Source organism: Carassius auratus, unplaced genomic scaffold (genome assembly GCF_003368295.1).
Source record: "Carassius auratus strain Wakin unplaced genomic scaffold, ASM336829v1 scaf_tig00007488, whole genome shotgun sequence".
Classification (NCBI taxonomy): domain Eukaryota; kingdom Metazoa; phylum Chordata; class Actinopteri; order Cypriniformes; family Cyprinidae; genus Carassius; species Carassius auratus.
Genome location: NW_020523855.1, coordinates 1 through 23,187, shown reverse-complemented (window position 1 = coordinate 23,187; position 23,187 = coordinate 1). Strand labels below are relative to the sequence as shown.

At 34.8% G+C, this 23,187-nt stretch overlaps 3 protein-coding genes across 3 annotated transcripts; all 3 read left to right on the top strand.

Moving 5' to 3' along the window:
• Window positions 1–284: 284 nt before the first annotated feature.
• LOC113071539 (interferon alpha-inducible protein 27-like protein 2A) lies at window positions 285–1,636 on the top strand. The gene is made up of 4 exons (XM_026244891.1): window positions 285–419; window positions 493–522; window positions 688–849; window positions 963–1,636. Exons 1-4 carry the CDS (start codon window positions 410–412, stop codon window positions 1,058–1,060), a joined length of 300 nt encoding a protein of 99 aa, XP_026100676.1. The 5' UTR covers window positions 285–409; the 3' UTR covers window positions 1,061–1,636.
• A 1,791-nt stretch (window positions 1,637–3,427) lies between these two features.
• On the top strand, window positions 3,428–7,199 carry LOC113071538 (snRNA-activating protein complex subunit 1-like). Its single transcript, XM_026244890.1, has 10 exons — window positions 3,428–3,648; window positions 4,013–4,172; window positions 4,524–4,664; window positions 5,012–5,119; window positions 5,324–5,473; window positions 5,738–5,782; window positions 5,935–5,997; window positions 6,176–6,311; window positions 6,400–6,471; window positions 6,657–7,199. The coding sequence occupies exons 1-10, from the start codon at window positions 3,518–3,520 to the stop codon at window positions 6,710–6,712; spliced, it is 1,062 nt and encodes a 353-aa protein (XP_026100675.1). The 5' UTR covers window positions 3,428–3,517; the 3' UTR covers window positions 6,713–7,199.
• Window positions 7,200–8,303: 1,104 nt separating this feature from the next.
• On the top strand, window positions 8,304–23,177 carry LOC113071537 (synaptotagmin-14-like; the record flags this gene model as incomplete). Its single annotated transcript, XM_026244889.1, has 4 exons — window positions 8,304–8,515; window positions 14,710–14,886; window positions 20,814–21,026; window positions 23,036–23,177. Coding segments are annotated over exons 1-4 (545 nt in total), but the record flags the coding sequence as incomplete, so codon positions are not given.
• Between the last annotated feature and the right edge of the window lie 10 nt (window positions 23,178–23,187).

Below are 23,187 nucleotides of genomic sequence, written 5' to 3'. Positions count from 1 at the left end.
TTCTTTTTGGATACAGTTTGTGGCAATTTTTAACTAATTTAGGGTGGCCTACAAACTGCCATGTTATTGCCTGACCATCAGATTTCACTGTGCATATTCTTAGTAAGCAAGTCTTTGGTAAAGCGTCTGTCAACTTTTAGTTGTCCAGTGGCTGAGGTTACGCAGTAAGCAAACAACAGATGAATCAGAGCAAACACAAGGTATGTGTTTGTCTTGAACGGTCCGCAGTCCTCAAATGTTCCGCTCTGTTTGTGTGTGTTTGTGTGTGTGTGTGTGTGTGTTGGGGGTCGGTTTCGGTTTCCTTTCTCAAGAAGTAGCCGCCCGCTAAGTTAATAAGGCAAGCTCTCACCAGCAAGAGCGTCAGTGCAAAGCAAGAGCATCCCGAATTGCTTGAGTAAAGTCGATTAAGATGGATCCAGGTAAGTTCTAATAGAACTGTAGAATTTTAAATGTTTGTTAAATGTTGTTCACTTGTTTTTTTCTTTTCCTTAGTGACGCTTATTGGAGCTGGTGTAGGAGCAGGTAAAAATGAAATGGCCTACATTTTTATTGTATTTTCAATCTATTTTATTTTGATATAAAATAAATGTTTTAAGTTGCATGTTTCAGTGGCCTGTAAACAGTACTAATGTGTGCCAGTATTTCCACCCGAGCTAACCTGCTTATACTGTGTGTGATTGCACCAAGTCTTAACAGTCGCTGCAGCTCCTGCTGTTCTAGCAGCCGCAGGTTTCACCGGCGCAGGAATTGCTGCAGGTTCTGTTGCCTCCTCTTTGATGTCAGCTACTGCTGTCGCTAACGGAGGAGGGATTGCAGCAGGATCCGTGGTTGCAACTCTTCAAGCTGCTGGTGAGTCAGATATCAGGGTGAAAAAAAAAACTTTAAATGGCCAAACGACATTTATTTATGCTTGAGGGCAAATACACAAATCCATCAGTTAACAACTGAATTTATGTCATCAGGTGCTGCTGGAATCCCTTTGGTAGGTCAAGCCATCGTGGGGACTGTGGGAGCCGTGGTGGGTGCCGTTGCCAGTATGGCCAGCAACTGCACTCAGTGACCAGTTCATTTTATTGAATCAGTAACTAGTGCTGTAAATGTATCTCTTTATATGTTCATTATCTCGTTGTCTGTCATGGTGATCAGAATCTCTTGAATGTTGTTCTGTATCAGTAGCCCTAGGTTTAGGTGTGTATGAGATCTTCTTTTAATACACACCTGCGTTAAAGATGCTGTTTTTAGCACTGACAATAGAAAAAGAAGAAAAAACATATTAGATCTTTCTGTCATTTCTTTAGCTATCATAAACCAATTTTGTGTTATAAAATGTTTCATTGAGTTAGACTAACTGTCATTAGGAGAATTTTGTTGAATAATGAAAAGGGGTTTCTTCGATTTCCGCACAAGAGTAACATTCTGTAACCATAGGCACTATTTTTCATGTGGTCACCAAAATAAAAGTTTATAAATAGGGTTCTTCGAATGGGTTCTCCACCACAGGTTTCCTACAGAGGATGGCTTTCCAAAAGTCTTTTGCAAGCACCATGTATGTGTTTGCAAATCGTTTTGTTTGGACCTGCACAATATGTATGTAGAGACCTTGTTTAGTAAACCTAATAAACAATTGAAATAATGTTTATAGATGTATTTTGTCTTTTTGTTAATCTTTGTCTCTATACATCTGTCTCACTAATTACAGGGTTCTTGTAACTATGTAACTCTATGAAGTTATATGTAACTTCACAATTGCAAATCAATAAGTCATGTTAAATGGGGCTCTAACCTTTCAATAATTTTTTACCTAATTTATGACTCATAGTTTTTAAAAACAATTGTGTGTTTTCAAGTGTCTGCAATAGAATATGCACATTTTTATATAAGTATGGCTTTATTCACATTACTGACAACTTTATAAATTATTTTGCATGTATTGGCTCACATGATGACGGAATGTTTAAAGACTGTAATATTAATGTAAATGTAATGCAAATAGAAACTTTTACTTACATGTGCCAAAACACAAGCAATTTACTTAAATCAGAATTTTAATTTTCAAAACAAAACAAATTGTTACAAAAATGTTTAGAGAAATCTTTTTATGAATTAATGTAATTTGATAAAATCTGTACTTTATTCCAGTTTATCAAACAAAACATTTTTCATTACCTTCTTTCAGATACATCAATGTTGGATAACCACAGATATGACATATGCCACTGCAGGACAATACATTGACAAATTATTTGCTAATGAAATCATATGCAAATAAAATCCCTCTTACTTGATAAAAAACATGATAAATGCTAAAAAGAATTGTATAAACATACAAATATAGAGCTATTGTTGTTGTATTACATGCTGAGTGAAGATCCCTGCTGCTTCAAACACTTCACCATTATTCCGGTCGCCAAAAAAAACCAAATCAATGGACTTAATGACTACAGAACTGTCACTCTTACATCTACGGTCATGAACACTCTTAAAAATAAAGTTGCTTCAAAAGGTTCTTCACTGCGATGCCAACAAAAATTGGTTCCACAAAAATTTGATTCTTCTGTCACATAAGACCTTATGTTAAAATTCACATACTAGCAGAACAATAAGATTAGGTATTCAGTAATAAGGTAATAATGTTGTAATACCTGTGTACGTTCCCATACCGGCCCTACCCTTCACCCAGTGAAGGATGTGTCAACAGAAGTAGCCTACATAGATAACACCATGTGCTGATGCAGGCACATTGTAAAATACGTCAGTGAAAATCAAATAGGTTTCTTTTTCCCTGGTAGCACATTTGTCTGCAAAAACGAATGGTTTTAAATCATAACAAGGCACGCACATCGTTTAGACACCTCTGAGAAGCAAATATGCTGGGTTAGCATCCCAGCAGGTAGTTTCATGTTTGCTTGAATGTTTCTTCTGAAAACGATAGCCTCAAGCTTCTGTTACTAAGACAACTTTCTTGAGGGTGTCAGCAAGCTAATTTATCTACTTTTGAATTAGGCTATTACAACAGATGTTGTTTTTTATTGTTCACTTTTTACAATTTCATTTTTATGAACTGCTTTTTGACAGTCATTAATGGAATCATTAGTACATATTGCATGAATACTTCAGTCTTTATCAAATTCATGTAAAAATAACCCTTATTGAAATGTGTAACTATGCTAACCAATAAAAAAATGTGCTAGATGTTGTTTTGGCTTTGAGTTGTTTCCTATAAAGTAATAACACGAATTTACTGTACTATATCGACACAATCTTTAAAATGTGTGTATCATCATCCTCTGACAATAGTTGGTGCCACAAGTGAAATTGCAAGTCATATTTCTATCGCTCTGTGTTTGGGACACGGGCACTTTTTATACATCCGAAACACTAGATGGCAGTAGAAAACTTTAAACCTTTTATCAAACAGCAGCATATGAGGAAGACGAGGATTCAGACAACAATGCTATTTTATCCATCACATTTTAAAACATAAGCAATGAAGTATTCGTGTTGATAACAAGCCAAGATGGATCATTTCAGAGGACCAGTGAAAACAGACTGTGAGGAACTACTGGGTCGTTTTCAAATGACCGAGTCAGTTCGGTACGAACAGTTTGCAGAGATCTGGAGAGACATGGACTTCAGCAGCATCTTCTAGTGAGTTTAACATCGATGCCAGTGACAGTTTCATGTGAATCCTTTTAAATTACATTAGAATCATCAAATAAGAGAAATATATAAAGAACATGTGATACTGTGGCAAAACTCATATTTCAGTTGCACACACTAAAAAGTTGTCTGCTTATCTGAAAGTATTTCTTGTTGAATGTTCGTTTTATTGTATTTTATTATTATTTTCCCCCGTCACTGCTTTTATTGTGTGTATTGATGCTTTAGTGCAAGGATTTTCCATCGTTTAGATACCATGCACAGGCCCCCAAATATGATCTGTATGAGGGGTTCCCATCCATCCCCTATTATGTTTGAATAGTCATTTCTTTCTCTCTCTTCTTCTCTGCAGTGGTAAACTGGAGCCAAATGACAGAAGGCGCTTTGCTCGTCTGGTTCTGTCTGTGGCGTCTCCGTACTTTTTCCCTCCCTACACGTTCCAGATCAGAGTCGGGGGTCTTTATCTGCTGTATGGCCTCTTCAATACACAACTTGCCATTCCCAAAGAGAAGGTGTGCTGTCACCCAGAATCTAAACATTCTGTTTACCTTAGCGTTCGTGTTTTGAATCGTTATGTTCTGTTACTAGGGCGTGGGGTTATTAACTCCCATGTCATTCCAAAACCTGTGTGACTTTTTTTTTTTTTTTTTTCGTCGGAGAACAAAAGATATTATATCTTACAAGTTTAATTTTAGACCTTGTTGGCTTTTATTGTATGGACAAAACATCAAGATATCTTCTTTATATTCCAAAAGAAAGTCATACAGGTTTCGAATGACATGGCAGCAAATGAATTAAAACTCATGTATTGCAATGTTTTTGAGCGGTTGTCTCTTTCTTTGTGAATGTGTTTTAATTTGTAGATCCGCGTTGCTCTGAAGGACTGGAAGGATGTTATGCAGTTTCAGAAGGATGCAGTGAATGCTAAACATTATGATGTGGTTTATGTCTTCAGAAAGCTCTTGTCCAATAAAGCTTTTTGCTTCACAGCCATGCCCACACCGGTAGGTTAATAATCTCAGTGCTTGTGTACCTACTACCTAAACAGGCTGCAAGACACAGTGTTACAACTTTAAAGGCTTGAATAAACCATACTTTTGCCCCGAAATTCCTTTGATTCAATTACTTTGATGAATTAGTCAGTTTAGTGTGGGTATAGTCCCACCTTACACTGAATATCCTGTTTCAATAGGATATGTCATGTAAGACAAGAAAGATGAATGATGTAACATGTTGACATTATTAAGCAGCATTTTTTCTTTGCTGTGTGTGTCCGTATTGTTGTACATCAACTGATTTAACCTGAGTTTTCTGAACTCGGGCCAAAGGTGCTCATTGTACATGTTTACAGCTCAATTTCAGGATAAAGAGGGAAGATGGAATGAAGAGGAAAATCTGTGAAGAGTTTGTTGATCCGCCATCACGTCCTCAGGAACTCGTCACCACAGATGTACTCGAGGTGAGTCAACATAACAGCTTCATTTTGTATTCAAATGCATCTCCTCCAGTATTTTTTTAAATCATCCTGTAGAGACCGCATCGAATTTGTGATTTTTAAATGCTAATCTGTTTTATTTGACAATTACAAGTGTGATTTGGAGTTGCTTGTAAATGGGAAGGCTGTTTTTGTTTTCAAGTCCATTTGTATTCTTCTGGACTGTAGGAAATTGCAAACATCCATGAGCATTATGAAGGTGTGAAGAAAGCCATTTTCACTGAACCAGACCCAAATCTGAATATCGTACAACAAAACCTGGTTTCCAAACTAAACAGCACCATCCTCACTTATTCCAGCTGGCAGATGAATCGTGCAGTAAGTGTAGTTGTGCTTATGAACCTATGTTGTATTATTGTTTGTTGTTGAGGAATGTTTTACATTACATTTAAATCTTGGTGAGTTAAAGATACTTAATATTTCCAAATATTTAAACAAATCTTAGAAACCCTAACTTTGGAACAAAAGTGCAAAACTTCTACATCAATGATTGCTTATTCCTGAATATGTTTATAAAATGTGCTGTATATGTGTTTTGTAACTGTGTAGGTAGTTAAATCATATATTTGTTTTTTTTTTCAGACATCTGAGCAGCAGGATGCTGGAGAGGGACCTTCAAATCAAGAAGTAAGACACTGAGTTCAAATTAATTTTCATATCTGTCTCTTTAATACTACATAGTGGTCCATACTGCAGTGATGTGGCTGTCTTGTGATGTTGCAGTACTTTTGTTTTACCAGAGGAGTGCATCATTCACTGTTCTCTTTTTCTATCCAAAGTGCTCCAGCAGAGCCCAGCTGTTAGCATCAATCAAATCCAAATCATATGGACAAGTTATAGAGGTAAATATAGAAAGCATAAGAGACTGGTCAGATTGCTTGTTAAATTGCTTAATTGTTTGTACATAATAAATGACATGAGCACATAAAATAAACACTTTACCAGGCCTTTACATGTAGATAGATTATTAAGCATAATAATATTAAGCAATTGCACTGTTTTGCATCATTTCCCTGTTAGGCTTCGAAGTCCCGACGTCACAGACAGGCAGAATTGGTCACAACAGCTGGACCAGACATTTCACCAGACGTTCCAAAAAAAAAGAAAAGATTCCCATCACTTAAAACGCGCACTCAGTTGCGCTTCAGAACTCAGGGTAAGTCCTGCCCACCCTCACCCTCAACCTCAGTTAGTTACAGTTTGGTGTGGATTGATTGATTGATTATAGCAATTTTATATGATAGGAAATACGAGTGAGGGCTCGAGTTTGACCCGGCTGTGGTGTTTGAGTGCAGTGAAAGAAGAGATGGAAACAGGTAAGCAAACAGATGGGATTATGTCATGTTGATTAATGTGATGATTTATATGTGCAGGTGTTTAAAAGCCTTAAATTTGATTTTAAAACCCTGCAGATACCCTTGTGTCATTAGATCATCCTAACTAATAATGACAGAAGATCTTATTTGATGCAAGAACTGCACTTTTTTTTTTAATTCCCTAGAAAAAAAGAAGAAAAAATTCAACTGGAACCCCAACAAGAGCAGTGATCCCACTTAGTAGTAAGCAGCACCATCTGGATGGAGTGTGATTGGCGGGCCGCCCAGTGTTAAAAGCTAGTGTGATTTGTGCTTTGAGCTCCAGTTTCATTTGATTTGTTTTATGTAATTTTAAACATTGCTGCTTTTGGCTTAAAAGGGAAGTGAACGTAAGTTGCTTTTAAGACCACTCTTTCTTCTTTTTTTCTTTTTTTTGTATTTTAGTATTTGGGATCAGAATATGTGATGTGTATATTTATATATATATATATATACACATTTTAGACAGTAATAGTTCATATAAAAAAAAGCTATTTTGTTTACTGTTCTTACATGTTATTAAGCAGCTATTTAAGATGGACAGTTTTTTAAGTATATTTTGATGTTTTAAATGATGGTAACGATTTTAAAATTCAGAATGTTTGGCTTTTCCTGTTTTTCTTTTGTTTTTATATCAATCCACTTTCTTTCTGTTGTATTCATGCCAACAAATACATCTCACACACGTTGAGAAACGAGAGTTGTGTGGTCTTTTTATATGCATGTGGTCCAGTTCTTTCTGACCTGAAGGTCTTATTGATGTACTCCTTCAGCTGCTTGATTTTAATCAATATCTTTTATCACTTCCAATCCTAGCATTCCTTTCCCTTGCTCATTCCTGCTTCAGCCAAAGTGTGGAGTCACCTGATAATTTAGATCTGCAGCACAGTCAAGATTGGTGTAGTTTGCACCTAATAGGCCGTAGCTTTTAAGATGAATTCAATACATCCAAATCATAGTGACTGAGATTAATTCCCCTCTATGCATGCTGGGAACATCAGACACATAAGCAGTGTAGGGTCAGAGATTCTGTTTGCTAAATTTGTGTGATTAAATATGGTGTTTTCTGACTTCTTTCTTTTTGGGAGATTGATAGAAAATAATGCTTACAATATAATTATGCTTATAAAAATGGTATATTTATTTTTAGCAACTAACTGCAGCAGATTTCCATATGCTGAGAGTAGATCTATAGGAATTTCAGTAAACTTCAGTAAACTTTAAACTATTTAAAGTGTTGCTCTACATGATTCAACTGATTCATATTTGTATGCAATGTGTAAACATTCTGCATTATTTACTTTTTCCCACAACAATATTTATACATGCATCACAGAATAATTCAGTATTTTTTGTCATTTTTCTCAATTTTTTTGCTGACACTGTTGTCTCACTGTTAGTAAACAAGTACATTAAAATTATATCGAACTTGTCGGCACAATTGTCAGTCGTTGTTATTTTTACACTATATGAATTTATTTTACTCCTTGTTTGATCATAGTCTCATAGTCAAATTTAATAATATCATTTTTGCATACATTTTCATACAAGTCCATCTGGGAAAAAAAAAAAAAATACAGCATATGGTAAAAGGATTCAGGACAGATTTGTTGTGGTTTTTATTTAACAAAAATAAAAATCAACCCCTAGTACACAAAAGTTGAAGATTCATAAATGCATACGGCCTAAATGCAGAAACTGAATATGATATACACTGAGTCAGGATGAAAGTTCTGGAGGTCATTGCTGCAGAGCGTAGCGAGCGCGCAGCGCGTTCTCGTCCAGATGCCCGTGTGCCCGTATGCGTGCACGCGACAGCAGTTTGTCCTGGTGGGCTTCTCCTCCGTCTCCATCAAGGTTTGACAGGGACAGACGGACTGATACGTGAAAGAGAACCGGTCGCCAAGCCTCTTTGTTTATACTTATGAAGATATCGATCGATATTGATCGATAGGGCGGGCGATTGGAGGCGCTGGTTCAGTGCACGCGACCATGGCATCAGATAGTAAGTATCGCGTTGCTTTAAACGATTTTACAAAGCTTTGATTTCTTTCCTGATCTAATGTCTTTATACACACTATCATTATGCTTATTAAACGTCCTTTGTTGATTTTGCGACATGGCTCAGCGATTTATTTTGCCAGCATCATTATAATCATTCATATCATCATCTCAGACGGTTCATGTTCTCTGCTATATATGACATTATAACAACTGACATTTCATCCAAACGGTTATAAACACGCCTGGGGAATTTCAAGCGATGTTTTATATAATCCATGTTCTGGCTATTGCTAGTGTTGCGGTTTATTTCATCACCTGCTGATTGTTATTGCTTTTGAACATAGCTTTAAAAACGTTCATGGTTGGATTTTTTTATTATTTGTAATCATTCTAGTATTAAAGCACACGTTATGGCTTATATGATTTTGATTGTGGTCCTTCCAGTACCTTTATTTATATGGATGTTTTTAAATAAATCACTGTCCACCAAACTGATGTCATTACCATAACAGCAGTATAGGGAACAATTTTTTTTTTTTTCCAAAAGATAAAATGGTTCAATTAAACTTTGATGAAATATACAATATATAAAGTATAGATAATAGAACTGAAATTTAGAATTTTTTTTACATTTATGAATGAAATGAATTAAATTTTATTCTTGCAAGTTCAAAGGTAAATAGCTAATTAACAATGCACAAAGAAATACACATCAGTACACTTACACTGAAATCAACTTTAAGTTTGTTCAAAGCCCTTATCTTTAATACAGAAGATGTCATAAATATTTTAACATAAAGCATAGTTTGAAGAAGCCTCATGTTTTGAAATAGATCCATTTGTGTCAGATATCTCCAGCTAACTGAAGAATCGCTGAGACAGATTGTGCAACTGTGTTCATCATAGGCTATAGAAATAAACCTTCAGAAAACATCTTTATTTATGCCCCTCCTGCTGAAAGTACTCTATTTTCTGAATCAACTTTGTTTGATATCCAATGGGAAATGTAGAAACCAAATACTAAAATAGTCCAATTAATAAATCATTAAAGAGATTTATAATGAATTGTGCTCGTTTATTTTGCATGAAGATCTTGGCTACACATAGGGAGTATTTCACAAGGGTATTTTCTCCAAACTGAAACTTTAATATCAGTATAATTTTATAATAAATCTTTGTTAAACAAGTGCACTCAATAAAACATCAGAAAAAAATGCAGGCTACAGATCTGTCACTGGGGCGGTACCCTTTCTAAAGATACTAATGTGTAGTGTACACTTTAGTTAGCCTAATATGTATTTTTAAGTAGTAATCTGTACCATTTAGGGGTAAAAAGAAAAAGTACAAAGATGTACCTCATAGGGTGCCTGTACCTCTTTGTTCTCTTTGTATTTGTACCCTTTTTCTGAAAGAGAAGAGCCAATTCTTATAACGAAGGAGCATTTTAACCTGAACTCTGATCATTTTAACCTGAAAAAATGTCTGATCAGGAAAAGTTTTAATGTATTGTATGTTTTTGTGTTTTGTAATTTTCTACAATGTATACGTTTCAGTGGTCAAAATCTTAAATCTTGTCTGGAAGCCATAAGCTTATAATGCATTTTAAATTTACGTATGTTTAAGAGGATTACTTTTTTACTTATATATATATATATATATATATATATATATATATATATATATATATATATATATATATATATATATATATATATATATATTATATGAGAATACTTTTTGTGCACAAAAAAAAACAGTTATTCACATTAATGTAATATAAACATTTATTTAATAATTTCTTCTACACACATTCACGACAATACCATGTATCTATGTGACGCTGCTGACAACAGGAGCAAGCATTTTGACTTAAAAAACCTGGATGCTCTGCACATTGTTTGCAAGCAGAGGAATGCATCATTCATTCATTCATTCATTCACTGACATGGAAGAGAAGGAATTGTTGAATAAAATCATTTTTGTTTTCTTTGTGCACAAAGGTATTCTCATAACTTCATAAAATTAACGTTGAAGCACTGATATCCCATATTTTAACGATGTCCTTAGTCCTTACTACCTTTCTGGGCCTTGAACATGTCAGTTGCATTGCTGTCTATGCAGGATTAGAAAGCTATCAGATTTCAGTGGAAATATCATAATTTGTGTGATGTGTGATGAACAGAGATCTTACAGGTTTGGATGACTTGAGGCTAGTTAATGATTTTTGGGTGAAATATCTCAAAATGAGACTGTAAAAAACATGAAATAGAGATTTGATCTCCTATATTCCATAATGGTGGAGTTCACTTATAATAAATTGCTTATCTTATTGATTTCTGCTCTATAGTTGGGGGCCTAATAAATATTTTATTGTAATTAAATATTTACCCTACTATTACTATAGGCCTATTGTTTTATAACAAGGATGAGATTGTAACTCTTTTTGCCTGCAAATGATCTAATTATTTGTATTTTTTGCATTGGTTCACTTTTATCTCTGATTCATTAGTTGATTAGTGAACTCTAGATAGCTCAGATGAAAAAATATTACCTATAACCTAATTAGTCTAATAGATTATAGACTAGAGAGACTAGAATCCTGCTTGCATTCCATGGTGTTCTTGGACTAATAATATTCTCAGACAAGAACAAGACCGTTTCTAGGAAATTGCACCATTATATGTGTTCCTGTAGCTCAATTGGTATTGCACCTCGCTATGAAGCACAAGGTTGTGGGTTCGATTCCCCGGGAACACATGATATGTAAAAATTGATAGCCTGAATGCACTGTAAGTCGCTTTGGATAAATTTTTTTTTTTTTAAATTTTTAAATTTTTAATTTAATATGGTCCGTCATGAAAATTCAGAATCACAAGCCTCTGTTATGAGCTTTTGATTTGTCCTGCAGAGAATGTGCTGGTGTGTTTGAGGTTCATCCAACCCTCCTTTATTTATAGAGTGATTCATTTACCTGTGTCTCGGCTCCCCACCTCTGCCTTTATTAGAGACAGGGTGGTTATGATCTCAGGTGGTGTGTGTTTTAAAGGAGGAGACAGAAAACATTCATCTTTACATGTAAAACCCTTCCTATCTGTATAAACACATTTCTAGATGCTCCAGTGTTAATTGAACAATACAAATCCAGGATACAAAGAATTTCGAATCTTAGTAGTGTCTCAGTGCCCTAATTTTTGACCCATCTGTGATTTAGGCTCTGGAAGTTTTTTAAGGAATTGTGTTTGTACATTATATGTTTGAGAGGGAGCTTCATGGTGCTATTTTGTCATGAATTGGTTTACGGATATGATTTTCCAGCATTGTTCTGGATAAAGAATTTTATAGGCTAGATTTTTTTTTTCATTTCAGCAGTTTCATTACCATTCAGAAATTTGGAGTCGGGAAGATTTTCTAATGCAGTTGAAAGAAGAGACTTATGCTAACCAAGGCTACATTTATTTGATCAAAATACAGTGAAAATGTATTTCAATATAAAACAACTGTTTTATGCTTGAATTTATTTTAAAATTGAATTTATTCCTGTGATGGCAAAGCTGTTTTTTTGTTTGTTTTGACAGTTCAAATACTTAATGAATATTTTTATGAATAATTTTTTTTTTTAATTATGGACTTTTTGATGAATAGTAAGTTCAGAATAACAGCATTTATGTAAAATACAAAAGTGTAAATATATTGTTGTTGTTTTTTACACCTTTGTTTAATGTGTGCTTGATGAATTAAAAAAAAAAAAAAATTTCACCATCAAGGCTTGGTCTGTGAACTGGTGTTCTGAAGCATGTTTTTCTGTCTGTGCAGCATTGTTTACTCAGGGTGACCCACTTCTGTCCAGGAATTTAGATTTTGTGGATAAGATGTAAAAGAGTGTGCCTTAGCGTGTTCAGAGGATAGTGGATTTTGAGAAGCTTTCAGTTTTCAGCTGTCAGGAAGGGTGTTAGTGCCTGACAGGAAGCTTACTGTAAAAATGGAGAAAGACGACATCCTGTACCAATTAACTAATGGCAGGCCTTTAATGTTGGCTTTCAAAATTTGTGGCATTGAAAAGAATCACTTTATTAAAAGCATATCATTTAAAGTTTGACTTAAGAAAAAATAATTTTCATTATCCAATCAGCAATTAAATATGGATTGTGTATGTTCATTTGTGTTATGTTGTCTTACATTTTAAAACAATGAAATAAAAACAACAAACATAAAATCGAGCTATTTTTAAACGATTTGCTGTTCCTCAGTCTACGCGGTTAGGCTTTAATATGATGCAGTTCAAACAAATGACCAGTAGATGGAGATGTTTTACCATTTTCAGGCATGGCAAGAAATTTATGGCGTTTTAAAAAACAATGTTTTGGATAATAGTTAGAAATTAATAATGGTATAATTATTTTAGATTATATTTAGAGCTTATATGAACTAAACCCATGGCAACATGAAATCATGTGTGTTTACGTGAACAAAGCCACTCGTCACAGAATGCTTGAGTTGTTTCCAGGGAAACCATCCTGCTCTTGCAGTACAGAAGTCCATGTGGGTGAGTGTGAATGTGTGTTTCTGTGCTTACAAGGTCAGTGTGTTCTTGCTTGCGCATCTAGAAGAGTGCAGAGAGCATGGCCAAGTGTTTGGATATGACATGTACAGCCTTGTGCAGCAGTGCATCTGTTGAATCTTGAAGGGATGAAAGTTGTAAAAATGTAATCCTGTCAACAATTTTACTCACCCTTATGATGATGATATTTCGAATAAAAAAACCAAACAAAAAAACATGAAAGAATATATTCGGCAGAATGTTCATGCTGCTCTTTTCTATGCAATGGAAGTGAGTTGAGGTTTACTCTTAAAATTTATCTTTCCTTCTGTTTTTCACATTTGTTTGTGTGAGTGGTAGTTGTGTTCATCTCAGTGACAACTGTGACTGTGCAATTGGCTTGTGTGTGTGGGTGCAGATTAGATGGTTCAGCATAATAGTGTTCAGCTTCAGCCTTTCATTCAACACACACATGTAAACACACACTAAGAGGTGCCTGCCCTCTCAGACTCAGTAAAATATTCACTCTTATGCAACTTAATGGTCCATTTTACACTTGAAGTGTTCACTTCAAAGCACCTTTGATGAATATGTGTTGAATATGAGGCCATGGTTTCTCTGTCTGCTGCAGGGCTGTTTTCCACCAGGCAGAGATCAGTCTTATAGTAGTCAACAAATTCCCTTTTAATGAAAATACATTGCAACTGTGAGCAAAAGGACTAATTGAACTTATATAAACTGGCATCCGCAAATACATTTAGTTATGAATTCTGTTCTGTTGTAGCACACATGTTTTGAGCAGTGCTGTAATAAATATCATTCAATTAGCATTTGAGATCACTTTACAACCCTTTTTGTATAGGAAATCTAGCTTAGGAAGACATCTGTGTTCTTAGACTTCTTTGTATATGTTTTGTTTCATTTTAAAATTCATTATATAATACATCAGTTATATTAGCAGCAAATGAAGTTGAGAAAACATGGTCAGTGGTACAAACATTTCAATAATTAGTATTCATTAGGACAGTTTACATATATTATATTTTTTTTTATAAAATCTATCTAGAGGTTTTATAAAAGGATGTGTAAATATGTTAAGAGTAAAGCTTCTCTATAATTGTATTATGGCGTCTGCATTCACCTGTGTGTGGGTAAGGTTTACATAAGGTTGTGAGGAGGACCAAATGTTCCCACAAGCGTTGTAAACCCTGCCATCAATATGGTGTAGACCAACCAAACGTCTCCGAAAAGGAAATGTCATTATGTCATTATTTACTCACACTCATATTGTTCCAACACCTGTATGACTTTCTGTCTTATGTAGAACGTAAAAGAAGATATTTTGAAGAATGTTGATAACCAAACGTTGTTGTTTCCCGTTGACTTCCACTGTATTATTTGTCCATACAATGGAAGTTAATAGGAACCAAAACTATTTGGTTATCAACATTCTTTATAATATTTTATTTTATGTTCAACAGAAGAAAGTCATGTAGGTTTGGAACGACACGAGGTGAGTAAATAATTAAATCATTTTCATGTTTGGATATACCATCTATTTAAGGGATGGAAAATATAATTAATACAGTATGAAATTGGAACTTCTGTACTTAAATGCTTCTGATCAATGTGTATCTGTGTGTTTGTTCCCTCACCAGTCACTCCCGAGGCGGTGGGCTTCCTGTCAGCCGTGGGCATCTTTGTCATTTTACTGGCCATACTCTTCCTCTTTATCAGTAAGAAGCTGTGTTTCGCTCGTGTCGGAGGTCTGCCATGCCTTGAGCAGTACAGTCGGCGCAAACGAAGAGACCGCGCTGGGATTCACCAGGGACTCGGTGAGTTCATTTTTCAGACAAAACATTTTTCATGACTTTCTTTTGCTCTTTTTTTGTCAAAGGTGTATTTCATTAATAAAATACATTTCTCCTATATTCAAGGTGAATATAATAGCAGTCTGTTTGATAACCATTGGCAGTCCGGGGGAGTTACTGGGATCTAATTATCTGTTTTATGCAATGAACCATGCACAGCTCTGTGTGCTCTGTGGGCTGTCCCAGTCTCTATTAATTCCTGGAAAACACACATACACACACTCACTCACCAATGAGTTAACCCTGCACCTTTGGGTTAGACAGACACACACACATATTACACAGTCAGTATATCAGCTGGGTGTTGGAGGGCGTTCTGCTGTGGTATTTCAAGCAGCTCCTTTAGTAAACATTCATTCTGTCTGTCCCATGAGATGTCCTGAGTCTACTATCTAGTCAAACTCCATACTTCAGGTGCTGCTGAACTGGTTTGGATGAAGGTTTGATATATGTAGATAGTTTCTGAGGTGCAGGGGCTCTAAATGATTGTTTTTTGGGGAAGTCTTGCTGGTAAGTGTTTGTTCTAGGGATGCACGCTATATCGGTACCTTATTAGCTATTGGCTGATATTTGAAATTCATTTTAAGTTTAATTTAAATTTAAATTTTGCATGCTAGTTTTTCATATTTTTATGTTTAGATTACCTCTACCATCATCTAATGCTCACTAAAAGTTTATCTTTAGAAACACAGATAATTTAATAACATTGTTAAATGCAATCTTTGACAAATTTTTACTATCTATTTTCATACTGTGTATTATAATGTTGTGATGACTAAATTCACTTGTAGCACTTATAATCAATTAACTTGATTTATTTTTATTTTTATACATTTAATTTCATATTTAAGTAAATATTTTAATATTATCCAGTTATCAGTTGAAGCCGTTTCCGCCACTGAATAAAAAAAGGTAATTGCGGATCCAGGACTGTTTATCTCACAATTCTGACTTTTATTTTCAGAGTTCAGAATTGCATGATACAAACTTGTAATTGACACTTTTTTTTCTCAGAGTTTTGATATATAAACTCACAATTGTGAGAACTAAATCAGAATTGTGAGATATAAACTCACAATTGTGACTTTAATTCTCAGAATTGTGAGTTTACTGTATGTATCTCCATTCTGACTTTATAAGATGCAATTGTGAGTTATTAAGTCAGAACTGTGCGATATAAACTATCATTCTGAGATAGCTGTCTTTTTTCCCCCTCAGAACTGGTCTTTATAACTCACAATTGGCAGTTTATTTCTAATATTCCTGAGAAAAAATTTCAGAATTGCGCTTCATAACTTTATTTCTCACAGTTTTGAGTACATATTACACAATTTTGAGAAAAAAATTCAGAATTATGAGATATAAACTCCCAAATGTGAGAAAAAAGGTCAGAATTGTGAGATAAATAGTCACAATAACCTTTTTTTTTTTTTTTTAGTTCTGTGGCGGAAACAGGCTTCCATAGATATTGGCCATTAAAAAAATTGAATAAACATTTTTTTTTTTTTTTTTTTTTTTTTTTTTTTTTGGACCATTTAAAACAGTTTAAACTGTATTATTTAGAACAGTTTTCATCAGATAGCTAAAGGCAGTTTTGTTTGATGTCTGTCTGCTCTACAAATTGTGGTAGTTAGTTGCACTATAGAAGTAAATATATGTACTGTATTAGTTCTGTTGATTTTGTTTTTAAAACAGTAACAACATGAGGGAATTCACTGGGTCTTCTGTGCATCTGAAAATAGACCTTCTTTTGAGCTGTTGTCCAAAGTGTTGAGAAACCCATTTTGAAATCTGATGGAATGGCAGACGTTCCTCAGGCAGGTATTCCAGGCTTCTCCTTATGGCTCGCTCAGATTTCAGATGCTTTCTCCAGTGGCTTCCGCCACCTCGGCCAAACCGGAGCTGTTGACTCTGAGGTCTCAGTGACGGATGAGAGTTCAGAGGTGGAGCAGAACTTGAGGGTTGTTCATGGATCTGGAGTGGATCCACAAGAGAAGCTGGTGCTGCGAGGTCAGGGCAGCAGGTTTGATTATGCCTTCTCTGCTGAACGTCTGACTCCCATCAGTGAAGAGACAGACGAGCTGGAGAGCAGAAGGAGTCTGCTGGCTTCACGCTGCTCTCATGCTGGTAAGATGTGGGTTAGAAGTTGGCTTGGTTCATCTTCTTGGTCTGTTTTTGTTGAGACTGCTGTTCATTTGTTTAGTTTAAACATCACAGGTGCTTCTGTTCTTGTAAACTGGTTACATGTTTGCTGTGTAAGATTTGGTTACCTGTTGTTGACTGGTAGCTTCATAATTTTAGTGTTTGTTAGAGTCTAAAATTAGTTTTTCCTCCTTGCTACAGTAAGTTTGGATCCACATAATTTTTAATGTGACAATTAGTCACAGTGTCAGATGATTATTCCATTTAAACTTTACCAAAACAGATTGTTATGCTGCTTAATATTGCAACCTGGTATGTGTTATCTTATTATTATTATTATTAGTTATCATAATAATCATATGTACACTGGCTTCTAGCACAGCTAGCTTTACTGTTTACTGTACTCTATTATTCTTCTAATTGTTTGTCTATAGTGGCTGATGAATTAGAAGTCTTGTACATTCGGTTTAGCTTATGCTTTCAGATATCTTTTTTGTTGATTATTCATATAAAATTTTCATTGTTTGCAAAAGTTTATGAGAAATTATATTGCTTGGAAAGAGACTAAATACAGACACGCAGTCAGTCATAACCAGGGTTTAAGACACAGCCTCAGGCGTGTGTGTGTGTTTCATCTTTCTGGATATTTAATATATTCAGTAAACTGAGAACGCCCTTTCAAAACAAACAGGAGAGTCATTAAATTTACACATGAATACCCTGTACACACATATACACATATCAAATACACATGCCATGTTCACTCCCACACACACGATCACACAAACACAAAAAATTCAATCATACATAGTCAATAAACACCAAATATGATACTTTTAACGTGCTTGTTTAAGGAATATTTCACTCTAAAATGAAAATTCTGTCATGAAATTTCTGACACTGACCCTTAGCTTGTTTATGAGTTTTTCTCTTTTGTGGAACATGAAAAAAAAAAACATTTGAAGGAGTGTTGGGAACCAAACAGTTGTTGGTCACCATTGACTTCCATAGTATAGAAAATATACCTATGAAAGTCAATTGACCAGCAAATATTCTTCACAATATCTCTTGTGTTTAACAGAATAATGAAATTCATACAGGTCAGGAACAGCTTGAGGGCGAGTAAATGATGACAGGATTTTAATTTTGGGGTGAACTATCCCTTTAAGATCTTGGACATTATAAATATATATATGTGTGTTTTTTGTCTTATCCTGAATTACAATGGTACCCTATAATAGTGTTTATATTCTGACTATTTTAGTCTGGTTGGGGTCGGCAACGCTGCAGAGTCTCACTGTACCTGCGTGACTTGCTATAGATGTAAACAGAGAGAAGTAGCTCCGGCTACAATGTTCTTCTGCCAGACGTGAGCGCCAAAAAGTTACCGACTGCAGCTTTAATCTTTTGAACATAATTTTATTGCAATATATAAACATACTGTTCTTTGTTAATTCATATTTATTCATAATACATTATGTTTTTATTAAATAGTTAAAATAATTATTTCTGTTTTTAGAAATATAATATCATATAATGAAATTTGTACAGATCAGAGAGGTAAAATTGGTTTAATATATGTTTTATACAAAATATCCATGAGTTGGACTCTACAAGGACATTGTTTTGAAGAGTTATTTGCTGCAGTTATTTATGAGCTGTTCTGTTTGGAATGGCACAGCTGCTATGATTGTTCTTCTTTCAGATTCAATGCGTAGGTATCATTTATGTCATGTTGAACGCACTCGGTGCGTACCGAGGAAAAGCACTTCAGTGTGAGGGATTGGTAACTATGGCAACCTCCTATGCTGCTCCTTACATAGCCACTTGGCCTAATTTGATGTGTGTGTGTGTGTGTGTGTGTGTGTATGTGATTGAATTATGTGGTGAAATGCAGTGCAATGAGTGGAAGTACAACTTAATGGATAAGAGAGAAAAAAGAGACCCAAAGACACTAATTGGCCACCCTCTTATGGTTAGGTGCATATGGTAGACATGCCTTTCTACAAACACTCTACATTACCTTTAAAAATACCAACATGTCTGAGTCACCTACCAACAACATTGTCTTTCTATCTCACTTTATGGAATATGGGGGAAAAAACAAGTCATTGTGGTCAGAGTGCCCTGCATCAGTACGAAGTGAATGTTTTTTCAGTTTTTTTGGTCTTATATTTTAATGGTGCTTGCTAAGGTGGTTACCAATAATTAATACTGCATAAACATTTGGGACCAGTAAGAAAATATAAATATGACAAGCTATGCAATATTGTGTTCATAACTGCATTCGATTCATCTGTGATTATGAACGTGTTATTGCGTAGCTTGTCAGCAAACTACGGCTCTGTCTGTTAAGTGCCGCTCCATTTGAAAGCAGCTGATGGACATTTACCGCTAATAGCAGAACCGGCTTTACTAACGAGACACACATGACAATCGCATGCGATTAGTCCTGCAGCCCTAATATATATATATATATATATATATATATATATATATATATATATATATATATATATATATATATATATATATAGAAAGAATGTAGGCTTTTTATTCAACAGTAATGCATTTAAATTGATCAAAAGTGAGAGTAAAAAACATTCATAATGTTAGAAAAAGATTTAGATTTAAAAATAAATACGCTGTTCTTTTGAATCTTTTGAATCCTGAAAAAAAGTATAAACAGGAATAAATTTACATTTAAAATATTTATTTGAAAAGAAATCAGTTATTGTACGGGGCACCAATTGTGCTCCTTTTTCAAGATGTAATATAAGTCTCAGGTTTCCCCAGAATGTGTCTGTGAAATTTCAACTTAAAGTACCCCACAGATCATTTGTTATATCATTCTGAAAATGCCTATTTTGAGTGGAAGCAGAAACACACTGTTTTCATGTATGAATCTTTAAATGCAAATGAGCTGCTGCTGCTCCCCGCCCCCTTCTCCAGAATAGGGCTGAGCCTTTACAGCTCCTACCTCAAATCTGCTAAAAAAATATATGCTTGGTTTGGTTATTCATGTCTATCGTGCTGAAATCATGTGTTTTTAAAGCCATGTAAGTTATCATTTCTGATATAAGGTTTTCTGAGTGCACACATCCGATGCTCACGCACAAAAAAGCATCTGTAACTCACTCTGCATGTGAGGAACTTACTAAACTGAGTTCTCTTTCATGTCTTATTTTCATGAACTTTCAAATACACGTTTATGTGAAAAACACACATAGGTTACAAAAACACAGTCAGTTATGTCTGTGAAGGTAAACATCTGAGAAATAAATCGCTTGTTTATATTATATCTGTGTAAGTGACAGCAGCATAACATACAGTACCTACTGCTGTTTACATTGTTAATATGACCCAAAAAATAAATTAAAAGCAGAAATCACTCACTACTGAGGAATGAATAATGCCTATAGCTTTAATAAGAATACATTTCTTACTTGAATGCTGCCATTATGACAAGAATTTCCATTAGAGTTGCAATTGAATAAGGGATCTAGAGCCATTTCTAGGGGAATCAGAATGTCTTACTCTGTTGACTTAAGCTAGTTAACAACCACCTAGTTTGGGAATTGTAGTGGCCCAGTAATTACCAGAACACCCTAGCAACCACATAGCAATGTCTTGGAATTATGGCTGGTAGGCCTGTACTGGTCTATATTCGTTCATGTAGTCTGCATTTATCTTTATTGTAACTTTTTTTGTCTGTCTCTTTTTTTGTCCATCTGTGTGTGTGTGTGTAGTGAATACTTATGGTGATGATGGAGAGATTTCCAGCTCATCAGACAGTGATGATGAGTTAGCAAAGCAGTTTGAGATCTCAGTTTCCCGCTCACAAAGCTTCCGGTTGGGTGTCACGGAGCTCAACACCCAGAATGCACCAGGGAAACATCACAAATTTAAACGGCTGCCGTCTGACCAGGAAGAAGGAAGCACGGAGCCATCTGACTGTGAAGGTACGCACCCACATTCTCCTATTCACTCAGACATTTGTTTATAAATATGTATAGCATAGCTATGATTTCCCAATATACATGACAGCCACATATATGTCAACCACACTGAATATTTCACTATGCTTTGAGACGGCTCTTTGCTGATTAATTAGAGCACAGAGCCATGGTTTATAAAGAAGGACATTCATTCATTAAGGTCATCAGCTATTTCAAAAGCGATTTCTACTTGGAGGATACGTGTGTTTGTTTTCAGTGTGTGAGTGTGGGTGATTGTGAATAAAAAAATGCCTTTTATTATGTCATCAGAATAACAAATAAATTAGCCATTAAAAAAATACATTGGCTTTTTTTAACATAAAAAAAAAAATATATATATATATATTATCTAAAATAAAAAAATCTAAAATAAAAACTAAAAAAATTAAAAATATGAATAATATAAATCTAAAATAAAAACTAAAAAAATTAAAAATATTAATAATATAATATAAATGTAAATAACACTAAAATATCACTGTGGTAAGCCAAAAATAAAGTTTGATGGAAAGATTACTGTGCTGGCTAGTGGTTTGTGGAATACATTGTTCTCCATTTTACAAGTCCTTTTTTTTATATAGGAATGAAATTTAACAAATGAGGTGTCTTTAATATTACTCCTCTAATTCTCCTCTAAGAGAGCAATAAGATTACATGGAGAACAAATGGAGACTTTTGCTGAGATTGATTCTGTTTTGAGAGTTTTAAGACCCAAAATAAAAATATAATATAATATAAATATAATATTCAGGATAAAGGTTAAAGCTAACCTATGTTTCAGAAGATGCTTATAAATCCAAACACCTTTTATAAATATGTATAAATGTGCCGCCAGTCATGCGGCAGTGTTATTTCCCCTAATGCTCGGTCAACATCCCTCATCTCTACAATGCAATTAAACATCTCTCAACTAAAAACAGCTTTCCTCTTGGTTGCTTTTGTCCACGGAATACTTGCTGTATGGAGCTGTATTTCTCAGAATGTTCATCACAGCATCAGTTGCCATGGAAAAGCGTCTTCCAGTCGACCATGGTAACAGAGTAACCGGCCCTGTCTACAGTTAATTGGTTGCTGCTGCTGAGTAGAAACAGTTTGTACCCTAAACGAGATTTAATTCAGTGAAATTCACAGAGTCACGAGTCACAAGTCACGTAGGACAAGCACTTAAAGCCGTAAATGACTATCATTATCATCTGCTCCAGAGAGCCTGATTGGTCAAAGAATCCTGTCCTGCAATTATGATCACTGTCAGAGTGTCAATAAAATTTCATTTGCTAAACGCTTAGGGAAAGTGTGGGTGAGACAGCTGTTAATTGTGTCTTTACTTCTTTATTTAAAATCTACTAGACTACTAATGTAGTCGTCTGTTTATTTGAATTAAAATGTACAAAAGAGCTCTCTTTAGTATCTCAGTTGTTTCTCCTATAACACAACGTCTCAAACTGTGCTCAGTTTTGTCAAGAAGTCTACAATAAATCTCTTTCAGTTTGAGCTCAAATAATAAAGACTAAATTGTCTGAATGATCTAAATTAGTTTTATAGCTCTTTACTCTTTAAATAGAAATGAAATATATTAACAATGTGTTTATGGTAAAATTTTGCAATAAGGTTTCATTTGCTCTAGGGATCTACACTATTGCCTCTGTGGAAATTATGAACAAATTTGTAATTTTGGTTAGTTTTGAGCAAAAACGTATTTTTTAGAACTAATAAACATTATTAAAGTTATTATTATTATATTTTTACATTGAAATCTTTAGAAATCACTAAAATAAATATCTGCTGCTATTGAAACCTTAAAATTTTATTTGTGGATTTAATATTAATGATGGTCTAACGCAGAAAACTGTAAAACCTTTGTAATAAAGTGTTAAAATTTTTATTTTTGGAGAAACATCTGAGACCAAGCAGTTTTCTGACCAACACATTAGTTCAGCCATATGAAGTAATTCAGTCTCGTTCTTTCCATGTAGAAGCTGAAAGAAACAGTGTGCAGAGTTTTGAAGATCCCCTGTCATCCAGGCGACGTGTGAGGTCTAAGCCGAGAGACCCGTTATCACAGAGTCCCCTTCCTGAGGGCCGGACCTTCACAGACCCCCTCTCTCTGATGGCGGAGCAGATCTCT

What these genes read in the sequence shown, in the direction of transcription:
- LOC113071539 (XM_026244891.1), top strand. An exon ending in TGGAGCTGGTGTAGGAGCAG is followed by an intron (nt 523 to 687) that starts GTAAAAATGAAA and finishes GATTGCACCAAG; the next exon opens with TCTTAACAGTCGCTGCAGCT. An exon ending in TGCAACTCTTCAAGCTGCTG is followed by an intron (nt 850 to 962) that starts GTGAGTCAGATA and finishes TTATGTCATCAG; the next exon opens with GTGCTGCTGGAATCCCTTTG.
- LOC113071538 (XM_026244890.1), top strand. Translation starts at nt 3,518, where the DNA reads ATGGATCATTTCAGAGGACCAGTGAAAACAGACTGTGAGGAACTACTG. An exon ending in GACTTCAGCAGCATCTTCTA is followed by an intron (nt 3,649 to 4,012) that starts GTGAGTTTAACA and finishes TCTTCTCTGCAG; the next exon opens with TGGTAAACTGGAGCCAAATG. An exon ending in AGGGACCTTCAAATCAAGAA is followed by an intron (nt 5,783 to 5,934) that starts GTAAGACACTGA and finishes TTCTATCCAAAG; the next exon opens with TGCTCCAGCAGAGCCCAGCT.